At 36.8% G+C, this 23,899-nt stretch overlaps 3 protein-coding genes across 4 annotated transcripts; 2 read left to right on the top strand and 1 right to left on the bottom strand.

Moving 5' to 3' along the window:
- Window positions 1-17: 17 nt before the first annotated feature.
- Window positions 18-4,640, top strand: LOC116295436 (carotenoid-cleaving dioxygenase, mitochondrial). The gene is made up of 2 exons (XM_031703239.2): window positions 18-591; window positions 1,886-4,640. The coding sequence occupies exons 1-2, from the start codon at window positions 63-65 to the stop codon at window positions 2,908-2,910; spliced, it is 1,554 nt and encodes a 517-aa protein (XP_031559099.2). The 5' UTR covers window positions 18-62; the 3' UTR covers window positions 2,911-4,640.
- Window positions 4,641-4,735: 95 nt separating this feature from the next.
- Window positions 4,736-8,231, top strand: LOC116295433 (uncharacterized). Its single transcript, XM_031703230.2, has 2 exons — window positions 4,736-4,867; window positions 5,484-8,231. The coding sequence occupies exon 2, from the start codon at window positions 5,563-5,565 to the stop codon at window positions 7,411-7,413; it is 1,851 nt and encodes a 616-aa protein (XP_031559090.2). The 5' UTR covers window positions 4,736-4,867; window positions 5,484-5,562; the 3' UTR covers window positions 7,414-8,231.
- A 1,300-nt stretch (window positions 8,232-9,531) lies between these two features.
- LOC116295444 (catenin beta-1) lies at window positions 9,532-23,677 on the bottom strand. 2 transcript variants are annotated; one of them, XM_089027386.1, is made up of 14 exons: window positions 23,540-23,677; window positions 23,310-23,458; window positions 21,700-21,739; window positions 21,391-21,446; window positions 19,318-19,567; window positions 18,776-18,932; window positions 18,012-18,077; window positions 17,459-17,637; window positions 16,691-16,911; window positions 15,959-16,140; window positions 15,218-15,532; window positions 13,827-14,225; window positions 13,174-13,446; window positions 9,532-10,823 (listed from the first exon to the last, which is right to left on the bottom strand). In XM_089027386.1, exons 5-14 carry the CDS (start codon window positions 19,557-19,559, stop codon window positions 10,617-10,619), a joined length of 2,241 nt encoding a protein of 746 aa, XP_088883512.1. In that variant the 5' UTR covers window positions 19,560-19,567; window positions 21,391-21,446; window positions 21,700-21,739; window positions 23,310-23,458; window positions 23,540-23,677; the 3' UTR covers window positions 9,532-10,616. The 2 variants fall into 2 exon arrangements, with proteins under 2 accessions (XP_088883512.1, XP_031559107.2); XM_031703247.2 differs by lacking the exon at window positions 23,540-23,677 and having other exon boundaries at window positions 23,310-23,468.
- Window positions 23,678-23,899: the final 222 nt, after the last annotated feature.

Genomic DNA, 23,899 nt, shown 5'->3' with positions numbered 1-23,899 from the left:
TGAAAGCGTGTGGGGGAGACTAGCCAAACATTGGACCTTAGAACATTGATCTGATCAAAACCATGGCGCAAGAAATGGAAAAACAGAAAGATCCAGCTTGTATTTTCGAAACGATGGAAGAACTAGACGAAGAGGTGACTGCAACAGTCACTGGAAACATTCCTTCTTGGTTGAAAGGAACATTACTTAGAAATGGTCCGGGAAAATTCGAGTTTGGTGACTCCAAGTATAATCACTGGTTCGATGGGCAAGCACTGTTGCATCGTTTTGCAATTGAACAAGGAAAAGTTAAATACTACAATAAATTTGTTCGTGGGGAAACATTCACCATCAACACCCTGAAAAACCAGATTTTGTTCACCGAGTTTGGAACTAACGGCCACCCAGATCCATGCAAGAATATATTCCAGCGTTTTTTCTCGTATTTTGGTCTTGGTGAAGAACCCATGGTCACGGATAACTGCCTTGTGAATGTCGTTGAAGTCAAGGGTAAGAAGTATGCCGTATCAGAGCCTCCACATATGATGGAGATCCATCCAAACACCTTGGAAGTCTTGAGCAAAGTTAACATAACCAAAGAATTCCCTTCAGGTACTAGTTTCTAATGCTTTTGATTTGACTTAAATACACAACTTTTCTGGGTATGATTAAGGGGCTTTCATTTATTCAGTGGGGGCTGACAAAATCATGGAAAGCTTGACAAACAATTGCATAACTCCCTCCCTCCTTTCATCATTCTGCAATATTTCTGATAACCCATCTTACCACTTTCTAAAAATAAGGTAACCCCCCTATTATTTTGCGTACCCCCCTGATGCACTAATAAATAAAAGCCCCCTAAAGCATTACATTTTAGGAATTCCACATTTTAAAAGGTTTAAGGAAATACTGGGTAAGATGGGATATTGATGTGCAAAGAATCATAGGGAAATGGAAAAGAAACTGTGGAGTTATGTACAGAGATTAATAGCAGGATATATATATATTTGGGGAAAATAGGAGATATTCAAACTGCCCACTATCCTCGTCCCCTTCCTTATGGTGCTCTATCTTGATGGTATCCTATTGTCTTCTAGCTACCCTTTATTTTAAATCACCAAAGGTTATTAAGATCCAGATTTGTGGGTGGCAACCCCCTAATTCTGTCCCTTTGTACATTTTGTGCAGATTGTTTGGGATGGGGATGCTGTATCGTTTGCACATCCTGCAATTAATCACATCAAAACAAGATCAATAAGTTAGATTAATGAATGGAAAGTTCATTGTTAATTTTTGTGCAATATAGCTAACACATTAAAAGGTTCTCTAATCAGGGCCCAAGAAAATGTTCATTTTTTTACGAGCATGCAAGGTGGATGGGAAGAGGCCCGGGGGGGGGGGGGTTCTCCCCTATATTTGCCATACAGGGATGTGCCGCCAAACAGGGTATGGTTTTCAGCTATTCTACTCTGGAACAGGGTATATAAAATCGCGCTTGCTCTGGGACAGGGTATATAAAATCACGCTCTCTCCTCTCTGGAACAGGGTATCCATTTTCGCAATGCCGGAACAGGGTATGATTTTCAGCGATCTTGCTCTGAAACAGGGTATGAATTTCAGCGATTTTACTCTGGAACAGGGTCAGGGTTTAGTGGGCTCAGCTGCACATCCCTACCCTAAATAGGGAAGAGTACCCCTCCCCCCCCCCAGGGGAGGAGGATGGGGTATAATCGAAAATTGGGTTTCAGGACTTTATTTTAAGTGGTTTAGCTAGGTATACTTTTATTGTTCATTGCTTTTCTTGTCTTTTGTTTTGATTGTTTATACAACGGATTATGATGAAGTTTGAAACAGATAATAATATCAACGTCAATTAATGCTTTGATGTAACATTGCATATATGCAGGTGATGTTAGATTGGATTCCTCTTTGGCTCACCCCCACAATGAAAAGGATGGAACAACTTACAACTTGGGGACCACACAAGGATCAAGCCCCAAGTATCATGTGACTGTAATCCCTCCAAAGGCCGTAGCAGATGAACAACCTCTGGAAGGTGGAAAGATTCTTTGTTCAGTACCCTCCCACAGTACCCAAGCTTACTTCCACAGTTTTGGAATGACAGAAAACTATCTGATCCTCATGGAGAACCCACTACTGATGAGTGTTCCTAAGATTCTAACACATAAACTATTTGGATGGAGCATTGCTGACTGCTTCTACTGGTATCCTACACAACTTTCTCATTTCCATATCATATCCAAAGAGACAGGAAAGCAATTAGGCATTTTCACTGCAGAACCAACCTTTACCTTTCATCATGTCAATGCCTTTGAGACAGACTCTGAAATCGTAGTTGATTTGTGTGGTTATGATGATGCAAACATTATTCAGCTGCTTTATCTTCATGAGCTGAGAGGAAAAGAAGGTTCAGGACCCAAGAAAACCTCTATTCCTTCAGTCAGGCGCTATCAGATTCCCTTACCACTGCCAAATAACCTTGAACCAGTACAGCTGCCAAAAAATGCAGAAGGGCAAGACTTTGAAGTTCTTGGCCAGGCAATGGAACTCCCACGTATCAACTATGACCTTTGCAATGGAAAGCCATATGAATATATCTATGGTTTACATTGCACAAAGAAAGCAGGATTTCACGATGCCTTGATCAAACTGAATGTGAAGACAAAAGAGGAAATCAAGTGGAAAGATCATGGAGAAAATCTACTAAGCTATCCTTCCGAACCTGTGTTTGTACCACGACCAGGAAGCACTGATGAAGATGATGGTGTCATCCTGTCAGTTGTTATTGATGTAAGCAACCAGCAAACATTTTTGTTGGTACTTGATGGGAAAACCTTTAAAGAGGTTGGAAGAGCAGAAGTCCCCTTTATCACTACTGCCACTATACATGGAGCATTTGTTAAGAACTAATGACAGAACTACTAGGGTTTTGAGTTCAGTAGTTGATGTACAGCAGTACACACAAATTTTGAACCTAGGGGGGAGGTGCTAGGGGTTGTACTGTGTATCTAAGACTTGTAATTGGATCACTAGCTAGCTATCAGTTTTTAATACAATTGTATACCCTAGGTTGTCTAAGACCAATATCTAATTCTCAAAAATGATACCTTATCCAGCGAAACATCCTAGTATAGGAATAGGTAAAATCTTTGATGGCAACATCAACAAGAAGTGTAAAGAATTTTTATTTGGGAGGGTTCTCTTTATTGGAGAATTCATTCAAAACATTGTCAGTAAGAGTAAACTCATCTACAGGAAAGACAGTAGACTTTGAGGGTCCGAAACCCTAAATGGAGTTACACTTCCAGTTGATGTCGCTGTCGCAGATTTTGAAAATCTTAAGGTCGCTAATATGGGAGCACCCCCTTACCCCTCCAGCTCCAGAAATATATTACCAATGATACATTCTAGCAGATCTGAAATAGTGATGTGGCAATAATGAAATGACTATAAAACTGAGGTTTTTAACATGAGGCTGTCAAATTTTGACCAGGAGAAGATAGAAATGTACCCATTTATTGCAAATTAGCAAAGCTATTTTTTCATTTGGTGGCCTTAGTACAAATTCATAATTTCAAAAGCAAAAGTGTTAACTCAGTTTAAATTTACTTGATTTTGAGATCAGCTAGCTGTTCTTATATATAATATTTCTAGTTAACATGACTGAAATTGACTTTATAAAATTGAATTAAATTTATTGATTCCTTTACGATAAAAAAATGCTCACTTCCTGGTCAGACATATATGTTAGCTGCATGTAGTTCATGCAAGCCCGATATACTGTCATTTGACAACCTTCAAAATTAATATTGAAAAAGTAGATAAATCCTTTCAGAATATTATGATATTGATAATGGTTTGAGAAATAACACATGTTAGTATAATTTTAGACTTAGATAGACTTAGAATATAGAGTTTCTCAAGCCGTGATTGGTCAAGCAGCCATGCAGTGATTCTGAGATGATAATCACTGCTGGAGTGGTGATTATGAGATTTTGCAAAGTTTTCCAGATCAGAAGTAATGCTAAAACATTTGTTATCCTGAATTTCTCTGATATTAAAATCTAAAATTATACTAAAACAATTATTCCCCTCAGGCTCAGAGATTATGGTGTGATATTTACCTCGCCGCTCGAAGACTTGCAGCTGCTTGGTAAATATTCTACCAATAATCACTTTGCCCTTGGCAAATAATCATCAAATGATAGTAACGTGATATAGCTAGATGTTTTTGTTATTATCCTATGCAGCCACTTGTGTCGTCAAGCAGTGCACACTAATAGCAGCTGCAGAGGAGACTACATGTTTCATATGCCATATGAAATATGCCATATAATGTGATTAAGCTTCATAATTTTTGTGATTATTTTAATTATACATCTACTTGTATTCCATGAAAGTGAAAATAAGAAAATACATCGTATGGGAGAGGGGAGGTGAAAGAAGAATTGTTTAAAGGCTTAAAATTAAGAAAAAAATATTACCAACATCAATTATGAAATTCAATCTACTATGATGATCATAGTAGAGTGAATTTCATATAAAATGTGCAGATAAAATGCTTGGAAATATTGCTTGTATTGTTTTTATAATATTTCCCCCCATGGTACAATCCCAGAAGTCAGCCTTTAACCCACCTGCCTTTAGCCTTTTATATATTAACCATAGTAAATTTGTTAGTACCAGTTTCTTTGAGCATCTTCTGACAGAGTTGATAAGATCCGGAAAAGACCTGGTGAAGACCTATGCTGTTAATCGCAGCAAGAGTGTTTACGGTACAGTGTTGGTTTGGCTATATAGCACGGCTTGCTTCCTCGAAGGAATCGTATGAGGAATCCTGTAGATGCTGAATTTCACCCGTGCTAATGTAAGTTACCATTTCTCGTCAAGTGCTTTTGATGTTGGACAATTTGTTCTGCGTTCCTGGCGATCTAGAGTCCGAATTACATCCATTGTAATTGAAAGCATTCGAATTGAAGATCTATAAAAGAATAAGTGTAGGGGAACGAGATTGTCTTATTTTTAACCTCGTTAGGACGACAAAAAATATTTTATAAATCAATCGCTCGTAGTTCCTCAAGGTAAATCATCTAGAGAGCCGGTTCTCTGATGTGATCTTTCAAGCTGACGTCATAGCATCAAGAGTATTTATAAATAGAACACAAGGCAGACTTACAATTATTCCAATTTTACAATCTTATGTATTAAGTTATTCAGGAATACATGCTCTTTGGAGCCCAAATGCTGGTATTTAAAAATAAACACTGATGATTAAATAGGAAACCCATTTTGGATGGATTTTTTTTTCACCGACCTAGCGACGTTTGTAAGGGTTTAAAAATAATATTCGAGGAGAAAGATTCGAAAAATTTCAGCTGTTGTTTGATCTCCTCGGATGTAGAATTTTGTTTTGTTTAGATGGCAACAAAAGGGTAACGCGATACTATGAAGGTTTTTGTGACGCGTGACATATTTACTTGCAGATGCCATATAACGTTTGGCGTAGTTGTAAATCATTTTGAAAGGACAAGAACTGAAGAAAAGAGACCAATTTACCAACTGATGTTACACCATTTGCAAGAGATGAATAGCAAAGATAGCTGGACAGAGGAAGAGAAAAAATACCACGTTCTTGCCGAGCAGAAAAGAAGACATGGTGAGAGGCTTGCCAAGGAGGAATGTGAAGCAAAGATGATACAAGACAAAAGCCTTTTTAATGGCATTAAAACAAAACAGGTCTTTGAACTGACAAAAGAAAAAACCAAGAAGCAAGAGGAATCTCGATTAGACAAGGAAACTAAGTATCATGCTGTTGGCAGAGAAAATCGACTGAAATTTCTGGATGAACAAGAAAGGCGACTTGCAAGTATATACAAGAAAGAAGAAGAAAAGAAAGCTATTTTAGCAGAGGAAGTAAAACAGCAAGAAGCGGTTGCACAGAATGAGTTTGCAAAACTCCAGGAGCTTGAAAACCAAAAGCTCGACGAGGGAGAAAAATCTAAGATAGACAAAGAAGGACGAGCACTTTTATTTCACGTTGAAGGTCAAAAGGAAGAAGAAAAAAATGCTCTCTTGGAAAGCGAAAGAATGGTGCAGGAACAAAAACATCAAACTCAAGAAAAGGAGAAAAAAGAAAAGATTGAAATGGAAAAAGCAGCAGAAGAGATTGAAAACCGAATGAAGACAGCTTTGTTGGTGAAAGAACATGAACAAGAATTTGCCAAGATGATAGACGAGACACACCAAGCAAAAACCAGAGATGAGGCTCAAAAATGTAAGCGTTGGGAAGAAGAAAAAGTAAACGAAGACCTCGAAATGGAAGAAAGAATCAAGGCAAGAACTGCTCTGCAAAAACAAAAACTACTTGAATACGAAAGAGCTCGAGAAGAGGCCGAAGACGACGCCAAAGCTATTGAAACTAATGTCTTAAAAATGTCGAAAGAATACAAAGAAAAAAGAGTAGGACAAATAGATATAGATAGTTTCCACGAAAAGGAAAAGAGAAAAAAGGAAGAAGGAGCGAAGAAAAGAGAAAAGGTTGAAGAGCAACGAGAAAAGATTGACAGCAAGAAACTCGAAATGGAAAAAGTAGCTCTCGCGATGGAGAAGGAGAAGAGAAGAGAAGTAGTATTGAAGCAAGAAGAAGAACTAATTCGTCTTGAAGAAGAGTTGAAAAAGGGAGATGACGAAAGAACGCGTAGAGAGCTAGAAAAGATGGAAGAAATTCAAAAACAAATTGATGAAGAAGAAAAGCAAGTGTCAAATATTTTAGAACGACAAAAAATACGTAACCAGGAACAAGATTCCAAAAAAGAAGCTATTGCAAAGGAAACAGAAAGCTTTGTTGCAATACAGGCAAATAAACGGAAGAATCTTGAGGAGTCTAAGAGGGAGGTGGAAAAAATTGTTAGTTTACACGATGAATACTTAAAAAAAGAAGAGAATGCTAAACGAATAAAGGAACAGGAACGACTGGAAAAGGAAAAACAAAGGATGAAATCTGAAAACGAAAAAGTAGAAGTAGAAATTTCCAAACTTCTTGAAATGCAAAAAAAGAAGAAAATGGATGAAGAAAGACTAAAACAAGAAAATGAAACTTCTTTGCACGAAAAACAAGCGCAGAGGGAAAATAAAGACAGAAAAACGCAAGTCGAAGTAACAACCTTCAGTGATGAAAGAGAACGAGATGAAGAGAGACTCAGACTTGAGGCGTCAAGAAGAAGAGAGTTGCAAATAAAACTGCAGCAAGAAGAGATACTTAAACAGCAAGACGCTGAAATGGAACTGCTGATGAAATCAAGAAAGTTAAAGGAAAGTAGTGTTGTTGGTGACGAACAGCCAAAACCCAAGGCAAAGAGTGAAAGAAAAGGCATCTTTGGTGGTCTTTTTCAGAAACGAAGTCCCAAGGAGTGACAAACAAACAAACAGGCAAATGACTGAAAACACACTACTATTTTTTTTATTTAACGGTTAAAATGCCTTTACTCTATTCTCGACTTTCACATCCCCATAATCCTTTGCGTCTTTTGGGGGTAACCAGAGGGTAAAAACCCACTTATTTTGCTGAAGGCTGATCAGGCAATGTTGGAAATACCTTGTTTGGTATCCAAAGATAAAATGAAGAAGTAAAAAATAGAAAAAGATTGAATACGTTTAAGGTAAATTTTAAACATTTTTTCGTAAGTCAATACATTTTTTTATGATCTGTACACGCAAAATTAACTTGGAATAAACTGATAATCAGTATTGTACAGATAAAAGCAGGTAAAGTATTAATTCAATTAAGAAACATTTCAATTTGGGACAGTTTTTTGATTGGTTACCCCCCAAAGACGCAAGGCATTATGGGGATGTGAAAGTAGAGAATGCAAGAAATACTCGAGTGCTTTTGCAGCATCTCTTGGGCATATCTAGGGGTACAAATGACGTAGTAAGGCGTTCTCGCGCCGTTCTTCCTCAAGGAAGCCCGAGAAAACGCTGCAATAGTGTCTAGTTTTTTATTTAACGGTTTAAATGACTTCACTCTATTTAAATATTTAATTTTGCTGTATTGTGTGCTGTCGTATTACATGCACAACGGGAAGATATACGAGGTATGTTTAGTTGCACACTGAACGAAACTATAGAATAGTGTGCAAGGGGGTAACAATCCACTGACAGTAAAAACCTTGTAAATTGAATAACGAGGGCAGGGAATATCAAATGAATAAAATAAAATTTAAAAAAGGCAATTATTCAGTATATTTTCTTTCGAGGGCAGAATACTTTTGAGAAAAATTTAAAATGGCACGCACAATTTTTTTGAGTATATCCACATTTGAGAATATAACACTCTTTTAAAAAAATCGATCATCATCAACCAGCCAGAGAGACAAGAATTAGGCCAGTGAGTTGCTTATATACTGACAACCCCCAGGGGATAAATACGTTTCTAACTTTAGGAAGCGTGCATATGAAGAAAATGTTGAAACTGAACTTGTTAAAAATGTTGTGTGATGATTGTATCCTGGGTCTTAGGCCTGGGTACTATATTGTAATTCTTATGCTTATTCTTATGTACGCCCGGTTCACACTTTGGATTTCGCAAGCATAAACATAAGAAAATAGAAGTTTCCATTATTCCTTATGCTCATTCTTTGTGCAAGCCGGGTTCACAATTGTGTTTCTTTCGCTTATGTTTATACTTATGTTAAAGCGTGAACCAGCCCTACCACTCAATAACGAGACAAAAGAACCGCAGAAAGGAAAGTATTTTGTTCCCTTGCCCCAGGAGACACCAAGGAAAAAATAGTTACCCTTTAAGCCCGAGCAAACGCGCGCAACAACACCCAACATTGTTGCCAGTTGTTGGATGATGTTGGCGATTGTGTCCCAACATGTTGGGCATTATGATGACAATGCAAAGGATCCTGGGACGAAATATACCCACAATACCATTCAAACCTACTGTTTTTGCTTGAAATCATCATGGCTGCATTCATACAACGTGAAGAAAAGAAGCGAAAATTCGTAGCAGTTATGATTATATAACTCAAGTCTTCTTGCCTTCAGCTGTTTTCGTGGCTTCCATATCAGCCTTCATGAACTTCTCTCTCTGACGCCATAACGAAAATGATGGCTTTTCCAGTTAAACATTAGTGCTTTGCGTTTGTTTGTTTGATTGAAATCTCCATGGATACGGCGTGCAGTGCGCGTGTGTCAGCGCTAGTATGTTGGACGTGCTGTCCAAACGAACGCAACATTGTTGGGCTACGCTTCGATGACCGCGAAACATAAGAAATGTTGGGACTTGTTGGCTCAAAAGTTCGAGTTTCAAACTTCACCCAATACATCCAACATCCAACAAGTCCCACAACACGCAACATGGTGTTCAAATGCTCCCAACATGTTGGGCCCCACAATGTTGGATGTTGTTGGCCAACAATGTTGCGCTCGGGCCTTTAGCAGTATGGTCACCCTGCCTTTATATGTAACCGGTCCCTCCCAGGATTAGAAAAAAAAAGATTCTAATTAATGAAACACAACAGAACCTTGGTAAAAGAACTATGTTTATTTATTTTGATGATCAATGAAATCTAAAGTCCATTGCTATTATAGATATACCAACATTCTACTACTAAATACAAAGACAATCACAAACAAGCTTTAATATACATTGATAAAAATTCCTTCCCAAGCTTACATTGCTTGTGGTCTCACTAGAAGCGTTAGCAGAATGGAAGCATTATTTTTAGCGCATACAAAATACTAAAGCTCTACTACAACTGAAACTATTTTAGGGTAATTTCTTTAAATACGGACTGCCATGACTTTGAAGTGGGGCGCGCTCAAAGGGCCTTCGATTTAAAAAGGCGGGAAAATACTGGTTTAGTCGGAAGGCATTTTCGCAAGTTGCGAAGGGGGGGAAATAAAACCGGTTAAACTGGAAAGCACATTCGCCAATTGCAAAAGGCGGGAAAAGCCAGCTTTTCTAGCTTGACATTGAAAAACAAGCGAATTTCTTTCACTTCAAAATCGTGATCGTACGTTTTACAATAAATAAAAGAAAAAGAAAATACTGAACTTACACATGGAAAAAGACTAATTCTAGAAGACTAGCTTATTCATTTACTCGAGTAGCCTAAAATATCTATACCGTGAAATATTTTTCATTTCACCAGTGGTATTTGAATACATGGCGGAGGGGGCAGAGGTGTTTGGTCTCATCGAAATGAGGCTGTTGTGATGGAGAAGCAACGTTTGGTCGTCATGGGAGCGAGGAACATTCTACTTATTTGATTTTCGACTTTTTTTGGGCAAACAAAATACTCTCCAACAAAAGGTGAGCCAAAATTTTCGTTAGAAGAAAACTGAGTCAAAGTCTACGTTTACAAAAGAGTCTAATGGTAACAAAATTAAAGAAAAATATCAACAAAAATGCTCCCAAATATTTGATATACATTTTACTTTATAATAAAAAACAAAAACAAAAAAATACGACTAAAGCCAGCACAAGTCTATTTTACGCTATGTCGAACCCATGTTCGTTACGGTTCTAAATAATGTCAGTTAACTTTCGTAAAGGAAAGGCTTATCATCTAACTCGTTTTCTTGACAAGAAGTGCCAGACAAGGTCATTAAAGGTCGGTGTCGTACCAGGTTCCACTGGCAGGGGGGTGCTGTCCAGGGTGGTGATGTCCAGGGGGAGGCATGCCGGAGTCGCCATGGTAGTCATAATGGGGTTGGTGGTAGTCCATGGGACCTTGGGTGTAATCCATGCTTTCTGCGGGGTAATTATAAGCTCCAGCCATATGATACGTATCCATGAACTCACCATCCATGTGCTGGGAAATTCAAAATTCAAACATAAATAATGATAAAATTTAGTGGGTTTAGTAAACATTAAAAAAAATGGTTATGAAGAGATGTAGCTATAAAAACGATTTACAGATTTTTGCTTGTCTGTGTGAGCTAACATATCAATATGGAATAGTGAATTTTAGGGCCTTCAAACATAAATAGTGCTAAAATATAGAGTTTTTAGCAAAACAATTTTTTTAATTATGGAGAGCTATAAAAATGATTTACAGATTTTTGCATGTCTGTGTGAGTTGACATATAAATAGGAGCCTTTAGAATAAAATATATTTTAAAAATTATGAACAGATATCGATAAAAAAAGATTGACAATTTTTTCTTGTCTGTATTAGCTAATGAATATAAATACAGAAATGACGAACTTTAAAGAGATTTTGTAAACCATAAATTTTAAAGAAATATACTGAGAAAAAGTCTAATGCTTAAAAAACACTACCCAATAACATTATAATCGTCTGTAGTAAAAAAAAACCTTCCAAAACTCCTGTTCTTGGTTACGAAAACCCAATCCAAAGGTTTATCGGAAATTATTTTAAACTTTATAAATAATTGAAAAAACCGTCTCGAATCAAGAGACTCTTGCTTGAATCTATTATTCCACAGTTTTTATATTCATCTCAGAAGAATTCCAGTTTTTCCCTGTAATGTAACTTATATATCCCAAAACAACGACCTGCTGCTGTTCCAACTAGGGAATTTCATGAGCTGTGTTGATAAATCATGAAATTTTAAATTTAAACGTTGAATTACCAAAGCCCATATTATGAACTCACAATTAAAACAAGAACGACAAATACTTATTGACGATCAAATTTCCTGCCTCTAAAACAATTCTTAGTGAACATTGATTTTCGAAAGGTTGTTTACGGAACTTGAAGCATTTGGTCGCTTTCCTTTCTCACTTCCTGACGACCTTAGACGTGACTGGGACAGACGTTATGGCAAGCGAACGTGATCAGGAGGAAAACGCCCAAAATGTAATCACATACAACTCGAAGATAAACGATTTCTATCTCTACAGGAAGACAAACTACGATAACAAAAGCACAAAGGCGTGCAGCTATAACTTACAAATGTAGTATTTACTAGCTGAGCGATTAGAAACTTCAACTTTTTCAAAGTTAAAAGGAAACCCCGTTGAGAAATCCAAACACGGCGACCCGAAACTATTAATTTTTTGGCGTAAAACTAGAAAACAAATTAGATTGAGCGTTAAATTTGTTTTGAGAAAGTTAAATTAACTACCGCGTGTTTGGGCTACGTGCTGCGAGGAAATTCTTTTTCCATGTCGTCATTTGATGTACGTTCTTAATCATACGAACTGTACATCTTTATTCTTTTGTTTTGCCACAAAATATTAATTCACAAGTAATCAAGAAATAAAAAATGGATTCAACTACATTTCAAAACGTTTTAACTATTGATACAACGAACTCGTAATTAAACTCGATGCTGAAAATTGTTTTCAATCTATCTTAATCAATACGGAAGGAAAAACATGCAAAATAAATAAAAAATCATTTTCAATTGTGATCATTTCACCACAATGTAAATTGTTCTTCGTAATTTTTTCATTACACAACTTTGGCTATTTGTTTGATTGGGGAGAAAAGGGGTTAACACTCGAATTCTCTACTTCTGTATGGAATAAAATTTGCACAATTACAAAGTTTTAAAGAGAATTGCGTTTTCCTCATCTCCCTCGAAAATATTTAGTCCTCAGTTTGGATCTGGGAGGGTTTTTTTCTTCCAACTTTATAGTTTGTAATCCAAGTTAGAGGCCGTGAGCCTAAATTTTAAGAAGCTACCTCTATTTATCGGTCAGCTGTCAAATTTCCTAAGACGGGGTTTTTGCAGTAACTTATAACTCTATTTAGCGACCTATATCTATTTGCAGCCAGTTCTCCAAGTCCCAAAAAATTGTTGTACAGCAATTTGTACCTCTATTTAGCGGCCACTCGCCAATAGAGCGCTTTCACTCACGTGAAAAGGCAGCCATATTGGTGTACCAAACAATAGAAACTTTCTGCACAGTTTTTGCATGAAAATAATTCCCCGAGGATAGAAAATGCATTGTTCTTGGTACACCAACTTGGTAACTGTGACGTCGCCCATTTCAGACCACGTGTAAGATTCTTTGTTTGAGTTGTAACCATATTCATGTGCAACCGAGTGCAACCTTTAAACAAAGAAATGATGCTGTAGGGAATGACATGTGGTCTGAAATGGGAAAACATTACGCCTTAGCCGAGGAGGTCTGTTCCCCGAGGATGGTTACTTAATAAAAATCAAAAACGAAGAAAACTATTATGATACCTCTGGCGGCCAAGGAGCATCCTCTCTGAATAACGAGCTTGTCAGTTCAACAGATAGACGTTTCTTGTAGTCCTGTGATTTATCTTCCGACATGCGGAACAGGACTGCAGCAGCATACGCAGCAATGCCTTCATTTCGTGAGTGGAGCAGGTCTGTTAGGGGTTGGGTAGCGTTTTCTGCCTCGATAGCCTCAGCGCCTTCCTTGTCCTGAGCCAGTTCACACAGGACACCAGCAGCGACTCTTTGGATGTTCTCATTGGGAGAATACAACAACTAAAATAGGAAAAGACGATATTATTGTAGTAGTCTACTTTTTTCATTTCATCGTCTTCATTATTTTAATACTCAATAAATGAACCAATCAATCTATGTACTCAGCCTTTTATTTCCACTTTCATCCACTTTCTCGGACACTTACTTATCCATGCAACCAACCAATTTCAATCAACGGGTATTCTTTTTTCCTTTTCTTTCTTTCTCTCTTTCTTTCTTCCTTTCTTCCTTCCTTTCCTTTAATCGTTTTACATACATCAGTCTATGTCCCATTAACACCCAATTCACGCATCACATTTGTCCTTTTACCACTTTTTTCATCCAATTTCTCAGTTTTTGCACAACTATTCCTCTTGCAACTCCAAGATAACAAAACATACCTGAACCAAGAGAGGTATACAGTGAAGGCTTCTGATGACAGCTCTGTTGTGTGCTTCTCTCGATAGAATATGAAGAGCACCAACAGTTCCCTCCACAATGTCGTCCATTCTCACTCCGTCAATCACTGCCGTCTGTCCTGGACGTTTCACCATGTCTTGGTGAGCACGCATCAGCAATTGAACCAAACGAGGCAGTCCGCCGTGTTCTCTGATTGGTGTATGATTGGCTGGGCAGAGAGCCAGGTTACGAATTAGACCAATCACAGCTTTGATGAGTGGCCAGCGAGATGGTGGATGGAGTAACTTGACCAACACAGGAAGCCCATAGTGTACACGCACGGCATTCTGGGCGGCTTCAGCATCGACATGTCGGCTTGTCAAGTGACGAAGGGCACACACCTAGGAAACAATATACCAATTTTCAATAACGAGCTGATAGATAATTGGGTGTATTCTGGTTTGCGCTTGTTACAAACATCACAGTGTTCATCATGCCGTAAATGGCTCCGTTGACGGATACGAAAGCTAGATTAAAATACATCGTGTTTGTCAATTGAATAAAGTCACAAAAATCCTTCAAGTAAAAAATTCTAACTACCCTTGTAGCAACCTAGCAAAGAAAATTTTCTACATTAATACACCTTTTTCTTGGTTTCATCGACTTTATTTTTATCTTGTATGATTCAGCTTAAAAAAACATCTATTAAAAGTCGCTCTTTGAACGAGCCGTGACTCTAGGGTCAGCTGTCTAAAAGTTTCCTTTAGAGCAGTCAAGTTAAACGTCTTGGAACAGAAAACCGTTATTGCATTCCTTAGCAATATCTTTAATGACCTTCAAACATTTCGGGGGTTTCAAAAAAGGTCGGTAAAAGGCAGACTTCCGTTTCGGTTTCAACATGAAAGTGGCCGCTTTTTGCGGCATGTTTTTTAAAACTTTTTAATAGGTTTTCCGTTGTATTTTAATTAGTTCAAACGCCTGTTTTCAAAACAACTCTTTTGAGTAAAAACAAATATATTAAAGAACTCTTAAAACGCTTGAAAAGATTTTGGTAAGAGTGACAAGTCGAGACTTTGAAACGGCTTCCTCGCTGAACCAATCAAAATGAACTTTTCGGTAACTATCCAATCAAAATACTCCAGTATCACACGCAAGGGGAAAAAATCAGCGGAATTTTGGACGAGTGACAAGCCGTGATTTTTAAATGGTTTACTCGTTGAACCAATCAGAATGAACTAGGCTGTAAACTATCCAATTACAATGCTCAAGTATGAATGGCATTTGCTCAAACCGGGAAATATTTGTGAATGTGAAGTGTCACAGTTTTTGAATTTTGAACGACATGATATTGAATTTGTTCAAAGCGGGAAAAATTTAAGAAGATAAAACTTACAGCTGGTTCAGTGATCTCTTCTCTATCTCCAGCTTGCAGACAAGTACGTACAAGCGCCTCAATACCTCCGAACCTGCACACAAGCTGTTTGTTCCTTGGATTATTGCAGGTCAAGTTAGAGAGGATTCCTGAAGCACATGTGACGACCTGAGTGTCATTGGAAGATAAGAGCTGGACAAGCATTTGGAGAAGATTATCGAGACCTTCTTCCTTGGTTGCCGCGTCGGACAGGTTACGAAGAGTCCACAAGCAGTTCTGGACAAGGCGATTACTTTGGTGACCAAGATGCATAGCAAGTGCTTGCATTCCTCCAGCCTATGGAACGAGATCAAAAAAGTTAGAGAGAGCGCAAAAAAATGGGTAAAAGAAAAGCATACACACAAGCACAAAATGAGAACGCTGAACAAGGCGTCCACAAGAACAGATTTTTAAAATAATTTTGTTTCAGTGAATAAACGTTTGTGAGAAACTGAAATTTGTGAGGCGTTTGGGATTATGTCCATTTTGTTAGTTAGTGCAAGCCGTCTCGATAAAAGAAATAGGAGAGAAAAAGAAATTAAAAAATAAAAAAAGAGAAGAGGAGCGAAGAGTAAAGAAGAGATGACTTGAGATAGGTTCTCTGAAACACCTTCAACTCAAAATAGATTTACAGGTGTATTAATTTATTCATTCCATCGGGTTGTAACATTTTGAGCATATGAAATGGGGAAACATTGTTTAGTCCTACCATAGGACTCTTACCTCAACGATTGCCATCTTATTGTCAGTATCCACTGACAAGACCTTCAACACCCTGCTAGTGGTAAAGAGCAGCTTCTCGTATGTGTAGCTTTTCATGATACGAACAAGTTCAGCTGGTCCACCAGATGCCAGGATAATAAGCTTGCTTTCTTGGTTGCCATAAGCCAAGACATGTAGACAGTCTGATGGACAAGAGATAAATTAGAGTTTTGAACATTGAAATTCGCTGTTGATGAAATTAGTTGTTCTTGTTGTTTCTGGTAAAGGAATTGGTTTTTGTTGGTGGTGGTGTTGTTGTTGTGGTTGGTGTTTGCTGTTGTTGTTGGTGGTGGTGTTTTTTGTTTGTTTGTTGTTGTTTGTGGTGAAGCTTCTGTTGGCTGTTGTTGTTGATAGTACTTGTGGTGTAGCTACTTTGTTGTTGCTGCTGGTATCTGTTGTTGTTGGTGGTGGTGATAGTGGTGTTGTTTGTAGTGGTGGTATTATTTGTTGTAGTGTTGTTGCTGTAGTAGAAGGTGTTGGTGGTGTTATTGTTTTTGATGATGATGATGATGATGTTTGTGGTGTAGCTGTGGATGGTGTTGTTGTTGTTGGTGGTGGTGATGGTATTGCTCTTGGTGATGGTTGTTGTTTGTTGTGGTGTTGTTGTTGTTGGTGATGGTGTTGGTGTTGTTATTGTAGGTATAAAATTTGTGTGGTGTGGAGGCATTATATTTTTCCTGTTATGTCTTGTACCTGTTACAATGGCCAGGAACTTCACGTTGGTACGACCCAAAAGAGCAACCATTTTCTGCAACCCTCCAGCAAGACGGACAGCCATCTTGGCCCCCTCTTGGTGAAGAAGCAAGTTGTGAAGGGTAGTGATGGCATAGAACACCACAGCTTCGACCTGGGAACCAAGCAGCTTGACCAGAGCAGGTATACCACCAGACTTAAAGATGGATAACAGACCTTGCCTGTTGGATTGATCAGATCCTTGATTAAATAATAGCTTCAATATAATAAATTCTCATGAATATTGTGGATGACAAAATAATCATAACGATCTCTGGGGAAATTTAATATTCTACCCATAAATAAGTAATATTTGAAATGTCAATTCAAATGAAGCTCAACTTCATAAGCGTTTGATAAATAATCCTCAAGGTTTATATGTTATGTAAGAATTGTGCCATTTTCATATGAGAAAACAATGATTCATGATGCATTTTTCACATCTTAATAAAGCATCCTAGGATTCACACCACTTGCACTGCCAGAACTGTTAAAATACTGGATCACACCAACAATACTTGGATCCTAATTTGTCCAGATATGTGGATCTCAAAATAAAAAACTTTACCACAATCCCTGGACCCAATGCTGAAACCTTTATTTATACTAAATATAAATGAATGTGCAAATCTTTTAAGCTTATCCTGGCTTTCACATAACCCACAATAACAAAACTAATACTTTTCATAAATTATTAATAAAGTGAGACAATTTTGTTATGAATTATACCTGTGGTGCGACAAATTATGCAAAGTACCAGCTGCGCAGCGAGTTGTTTCCACATCTGAGGAGTTGTTTAGAGCTCTCACCAATGCAGCTACCATTTGAGGTGAATTCATGATGGCATGACGACTGGCATCTTTTTTGGACAGTTGATGAACCATCATTGCTGCCTGGCCTACAACCACCTTCAAATAATAATTTAAAAAATTAATATTTTTATTTTGCATTATGATGTGGGAAGTAGTGCCAAATCTCCCTAGCCAGACGCTAATGTTTATGCATAGAACACACTCAACACTCACTACCACTACATTCTGTATTTTAAGCACGGAACTCTTAACTCAAAAGAAAATACAAAAAGAGGAAAAAATCTATCAAGGATAACACAGTCGAGCAAGAGGTAAAAAAAGGGAAATATAACATCTGATTCTGATTAAATTAACCTTGAGAATAAGACTCTTTGATTTATAAGTTTGTGTCCCTTTTCAAATGGTAAACAAAAATAAAGTACTCAACGAAATGACATGTGGTGTAAATGGGAAAGCAACTTATTCCCTACCTGGTCTTCATCATTTAGAAGTTTTGTCAATTCAGGGATGGCACGTGTAGCAAGATCTGCATCATCCTATGAACAAATCATAAAATGTTAAGGTCAAAATATGTAATCAATTAAAAGTTTATAGCAGTCAACTCTGGAATTTGTATAGGAAATCGCAAGATATCGAGTGCAATTCGGAATTCATAGGTACGAGTGATGTTTTGAAAGTTTTCAAAATTGGACGAACCATTAGGTGAGTCCAATAAATTGGAGGACTTTCAAAACAACACAAATATCTATAAATTCTGAATTTTATGAGAACATGTGTGATTTTTTGTTTATAATACACAAAATTGAGCAACTTAATTTGGACTCTACAGAGTACCATTAGGGACTTAATTGTACTCCTCTGGTCCAATCAGAACCGTAAAATTTTGTTGAGTGTTTTATAATTTTAATAATTTGTTATTGCGAGTGAGAAGGATGGCAATTCAAAACAGTTATATTTTTTAAAGTCAAACACACTAATTAATAACAACGGTAAAGTAAACGTACAATATTCCTTTTTTTCTAAATTCCTTTTTTTATAAATCACTGTAAGTTATAGTGCCATAAGTTTATATGTTAACTAAATTACTGATTGTAAATTGCAATTTTGTAATCAAATTTGCACAAATCTAATATGTAACCTAATACTGATGAACTAAATCAAATCAAATCATCCATTCTAGATGACAGTATGACAGAAACAATTTATCAAGCTTAATTCAATATTAATTATTTACCTGATAGTTTATTAAATTGACTACAGCTTGTTTGAGCATCAGAGACGGTTCAGCCAAACGTTGAACGGCAGTAGCAGATGTAGCATCAAATTGAGTTGACGGGATCTGCATTCCCTCTTCCAAAGTTTCAGGAAACATTGCTTGTCGAATGCGTTGGCTTAAAAAAAAATCAAATTTAAAAGACTGAGGTTTACTTTTTTATTACTAGCTTCAATCTGCTTTGATTTTTTTTCAAATAAAATTAACATGGGTATTTTTCGGAATATTTTTATAGGTAGACCATTAAAGAATCCTTAGAATACGACAGGAAAATATGATGTCATTTAATGCCTTTATAATACAGCTGTATTTGTAGGTAATCATGGTTATTTTAATTACAAACAAACTAGATCTGTATATGAAATGAGTATGGTGTGGTGTGGTGAGGTGTAGTATGGAAGGGTGTAGCATGGTGTTATGTGTTGTGGTGTGATGTGGTGTAACGTGGCATGATTATGGTAAGGTACTATTTGATTTCCAAAATTTTCTTCATCAATAGTTACCTCCTTGTAGAGACAAACTGTTCATTCATTGCTTGCATCTCCTGGTCTGTGAAGCTCTGTTCCCATTCAAAGCTCATGTGCGTAGTCTTCATATAATCATCATCCTCATCACCTTTCATAGAGTGTGCTGTTGTTGTCGCACCAGACATGATGCCAGAATCGTGGTACTGTTGATGCCACATAGTGGTCTGGGCATTCTTGTTCATTTCGCCTCTCGGCAACCCCATGTGACCGGTCTCCATTTTTGCAGCTTTGAGAGAAACATCAACAATGAAAAACAATAAGTACAAGCTCACAAGGCAAACACATCACATACTATGCACTAATAGGACGTTTCCATGATGGCATCTTTGGACTCCTACTACCATGATGCTTCATGAATTTTCTTTCTTATTTAAATTTGTATTCCCTCATGAGAATAGTAAGACAATTGGTGCTAACTAACTGAACAAAAGAAAGCATGCAAGAGAGTCTGGTAGTAGAGGTCAATGACGCCATCATGCATTAGTCCTATTGAAATAAAAACATCGTATAGACAACTGTCAATCAAAGAAAACGTTTGAGTTAAAGCAAATGGTTAATCTTGATCTGCTGGTAGCATTAAAACATTAGTGGTAATACAAGTTTTGCTGTCTGAACAGTGCACAGCATACAGTTAAGATTAATCATCCATGAATCCCATGAACAGACCTATAACTTATCTTATATGATTGCTCTTGAAGTGGTGAAGAAGAGCTTTTGAAGCTAAGCATTTTCATAAATAAATGTATAAGAATGGGTACTGCATGCCCAGCAAGGCTCTTTATCAGGCTAGACACGTACATTTATTTGTAAAAATTCCATATAAATACTTAGTTTCAAAAATTAATATCTTCCTCAGTTTTAGGGCAATCGTAATGAAACTTTGCAATTTTAGTGTAATACAATCAGTGTGACAAATTTGATGGCAAACTTCTCACTCAGTTAAAGGAAATGTCTTATGTCACATTAGCATGATATAAAAGTAGGATGACCAGAATGCCTTTAAATAATTTGCTGAAATACATCAATTATACAAACAATCTGACACAAATTCCAATGAGGATTTTGAAACCCTAAAATGACCCAGTATAGCAACCATGTAGACACATATACAACAGTGGAATCTCTTCAACTCTTCAGAAAAAGTTAGGAATGTATTACCTTTTATGACTATGCAGTGAAACAGATGAAGCAAAAATATCTTTATTTAAATGTGGCAATGTTTCTTGGTTTTGACTGGAGCTTATTCATGAGTATTTCTCATTATTTCAGTATATCTCAGTATTTGGCAGAAAACTTAATTTTGGCCAATTTCTAGTGAAACATTTTTGATACACTAAATGAAGTCAATTTTACTGTTCACATACAGTTTCTTGGTTTTTAAGATTGTGTCCTAAAACGGACCTAATACGTAAATATTGCTCTGCAGTCTTCTTGAAAGGTTATTTAGGGATGAGAAAAAATGAACTTTACTTGATGTGTAAAAATACTTGCAGAATTGTCACTCTAACTTGTCTACAGTTAGTTCACAAATACCAGGATTGTCAAGTTATTTCTAGACTTTACCCAACGACTCCTAAGTGCATTACATACACTGTGTCTTAACAGAAACAATACTCCTGTGTTTATAAATGCAAAGAGTGAGAGATTAGGAAGAGTATAAGGGCATCATAAGACATACCAGCCTGTAACATTCCAGAAAATGGGCAACATAGGAGTGTTAAGTAACTCTTTTTTTGTGGTCAGCATTGTTAAAGTTTTTCGAATTTCAAAAACGTGCTCTGAAACAAAGTGTCTTAGAGTATTTAAATATGCTAAATCTGGTCGAAATAAAGCTACTTTGAATAGTAGAGCTAAATGTAGCACTGAGATTCGGAGAGAGAGGACAAGAAAAATTTACAACTGAGTTGTAACAAAATTAATTTCTTGTAACATTAGTTTTTACCAGAATAGGGTAAACAGAATAGCAGAATTAGCTGCATTTAATAGGATGTATATAATAAGATATATATAAGATTTACTAAGCTAGAAAGAAGTACGTAAATGTCTTACCAAGAGTGAGCCTAAGTTGTTGAAACCAAATGCAGGATGACTAAAACAGCTCAGATCTGACAACAAAAAATTGATATATTTTAGCTTAAATAAAACCGTCAAAGCTCTTCCTAGCCATTGAAATGGGCTGATGTTAGAATGAATAACACTTTGTTCGCAATAACATAACTCCTGGTGTTGAACGATCAGCCACTGTTCAGAAAACAATGGCAATCGCCCAGCGAGGGTCCCAAACTACTATATTTTCATAATAGGTAACATTTTCTGCTATTTTTGAATTATGAATAAAGTTTTTTTAGGTAGACTTACCTTACCGAAGCATGGACACTGATCCTAATGTGGCAAGGAGCTAAAAAAGATAAGAAAATTGGTGAATATGATTTTCGTGAAGTTCTTTTGACAAAGATGTAAACACATCCAAGACTCAAAGCTCCGAATTGAATCCAAAATATCTATTCGTTCAGTTGCTTGCACAACGACAAAGATCAGCCAGCGCTAACTAGAATTGTTCTTTTAGATTTTTGTTTCCTTTAAGAATCATTTTTATGAAAAATTCCAAAATTTATTCAAGGTTCGAGATCATTCGTTCGAAATCCACGATATTGAAAAAGCTAGTGTTTACATGTGCAATGATCAGTATACTTCGAACTTTTCCCTTGGATCTCGCAAGCATTTTGAAAGAAAATATTTAAAATAAGGAGTTATACGATAAAAATCCTTCATAACATTCTTCCAAGAAGTTTTAATCCAGCTTCTAATCCATAAAATAATCGCAAAAATGATACCATACATCTTCTCCTTTGTGAACTCGATCGATCAGCATGAAGATATTGCGGTTCGGTCAAGAAAATATTCAATAAATCAGAAGATTTGACCTTATTTCCAAATCTTTTACGCTTCTACTGGTTAAAATACACAAATAATATGTTTTTTCTTATGCAATATTTTAATTTGGGAATGATTTTCGACGAGCAGCCATTTCGTATTTCGTTCGTGTTATGAGTTGTAGTTTTGAAAGCGATGTAAACCTTTCAGGAGAAACAACTATACAAAATAGGAATTCGCTTTACGATCGTATTATTAAACAAAAATCATTCTTTCAAGATACGTAGACTACTAAAACAAAGAAATTGTATTATACAGTTGAAAATTTCCCCCACCATTAGCGTTATTTTTTGAGGGATTATCATCATGGGTATGACCAACCAACAGCTTGCGAAAATTAGGTTCAAGGCTAATGTGGTACTAAAAGCGACACACGAACAACGAACATAATAAAGAAACCAAAGATTTAAAACAGCAGCTTCATTTCGGTATCTTTATAATTGTCTTGATAGGAGGATGGAGAGAGTTAATGCAGTTATTAGCTTAGAGAACGAAGAAAATGTCACAACGGCTTGAATCTCGGTTCCTGGGCGTTTGTCTTGAAGGCGAAGTGTTTTACGCGAAGCAATATCGGCTTTCAAAGCAAGTGGAATACTCCATAAAACACGCCAAATTGCACCGCTTACACAGGAGAATACAATAGATGGAAGTCAATCAAACACTAGGAACGAAAATAAAGACAAAATGCAAAGGAAATCATTGCGTTCGAAAAGCGCAGAAAGTTCTTTGTTCGATACACAAAATACACAAGACTTTTAGTAAAGCTTACGCAAAGTCCTTTCTAGTTGACCTCCAAAACTGTCTTTACTAACGATAACTTAAATCATACTATAGTAAAAAACATTGGATATTATGTGAATACTACGCGATCAAGGATTTTCGAGTATTTTAAGGTCTTATTTCGAAAATATTTGAAGAAGAATGACTCAAAACTTTGAAGTTGTCTGCCATTATTGGCGCCTTCTTCCCATGAGTTGAATCTCAGAGGCTTTTTCGCTGGTCGAACTCGCTTGGATTTCGATTCAAGATCTTACCTGGAGTGTCTTGTTGGACCTTGTTTTGTTTGCCGTCGTGTCCGTAGCGGTCCCAAGGAAAAAAATCGTTGAAAACACGCTAAATTCCGCAGTCAGTTTGTGGAGGTTTTGGTAAAATTAATCTCTAGCGTGGGGTCTGGTCGAACGGCCTGTCAATCAAAAATACAAATATGCACTCACGCACTGAGGCGAGGCGAGGCGACCATTGTATTCAAAGCTGCGAACTTTACCTCAAATTATTTTCATTCTTGTGATTTCTTTGTCGATCAGAATTCAAAAACTTGGAACAAATTGAAATACGAGGTTAAACGGACTGGTTAGGTCGCGAAGGGTTCGCTTTAGAAGACTATAAGTGAGTCATTGGTAGCATTTGTTAAGTCAGTGATGGAGTAATGGTTTTGGAATTTGACATGTCCTTAGAGTCTTTAACTCCCTTGAGGCATATTTTGCCCCACCCACATTGATTTGATGCAAATATTTAACAAAAAAACTTTTGTAGTGTCAGTGTTTTGAAGTGGGCAGTTTGAACCATTGATTTTTTTTTTTTTTTGAGTGTCTATATATCTAGGAAATATCAAATGTATAAGTTT

The sequence above is a fragment of the Actinia tenebrosa genome, unplaced genomic scaffold, assembly GCF_029948245.1.
Source record: "Actinia tenebrosa isolate PJP-AT-01 unplaced genomic scaffold, QUT_ActTen_1.0 PGA_scaffold11__36_contigs__length_13525064, whole genome shotgun sequence".
Classification (NCBI taxonomy): domain Eukaryota; kingdom Metazoa; phylum Cnidaria; class Anthozoa; order Actiniaria; family Actiniidae; genus Actinia; species Actinia tenebrosa.
This window is presented reverse-complemented; position numbering and strand designations above follow the sequence as displayed.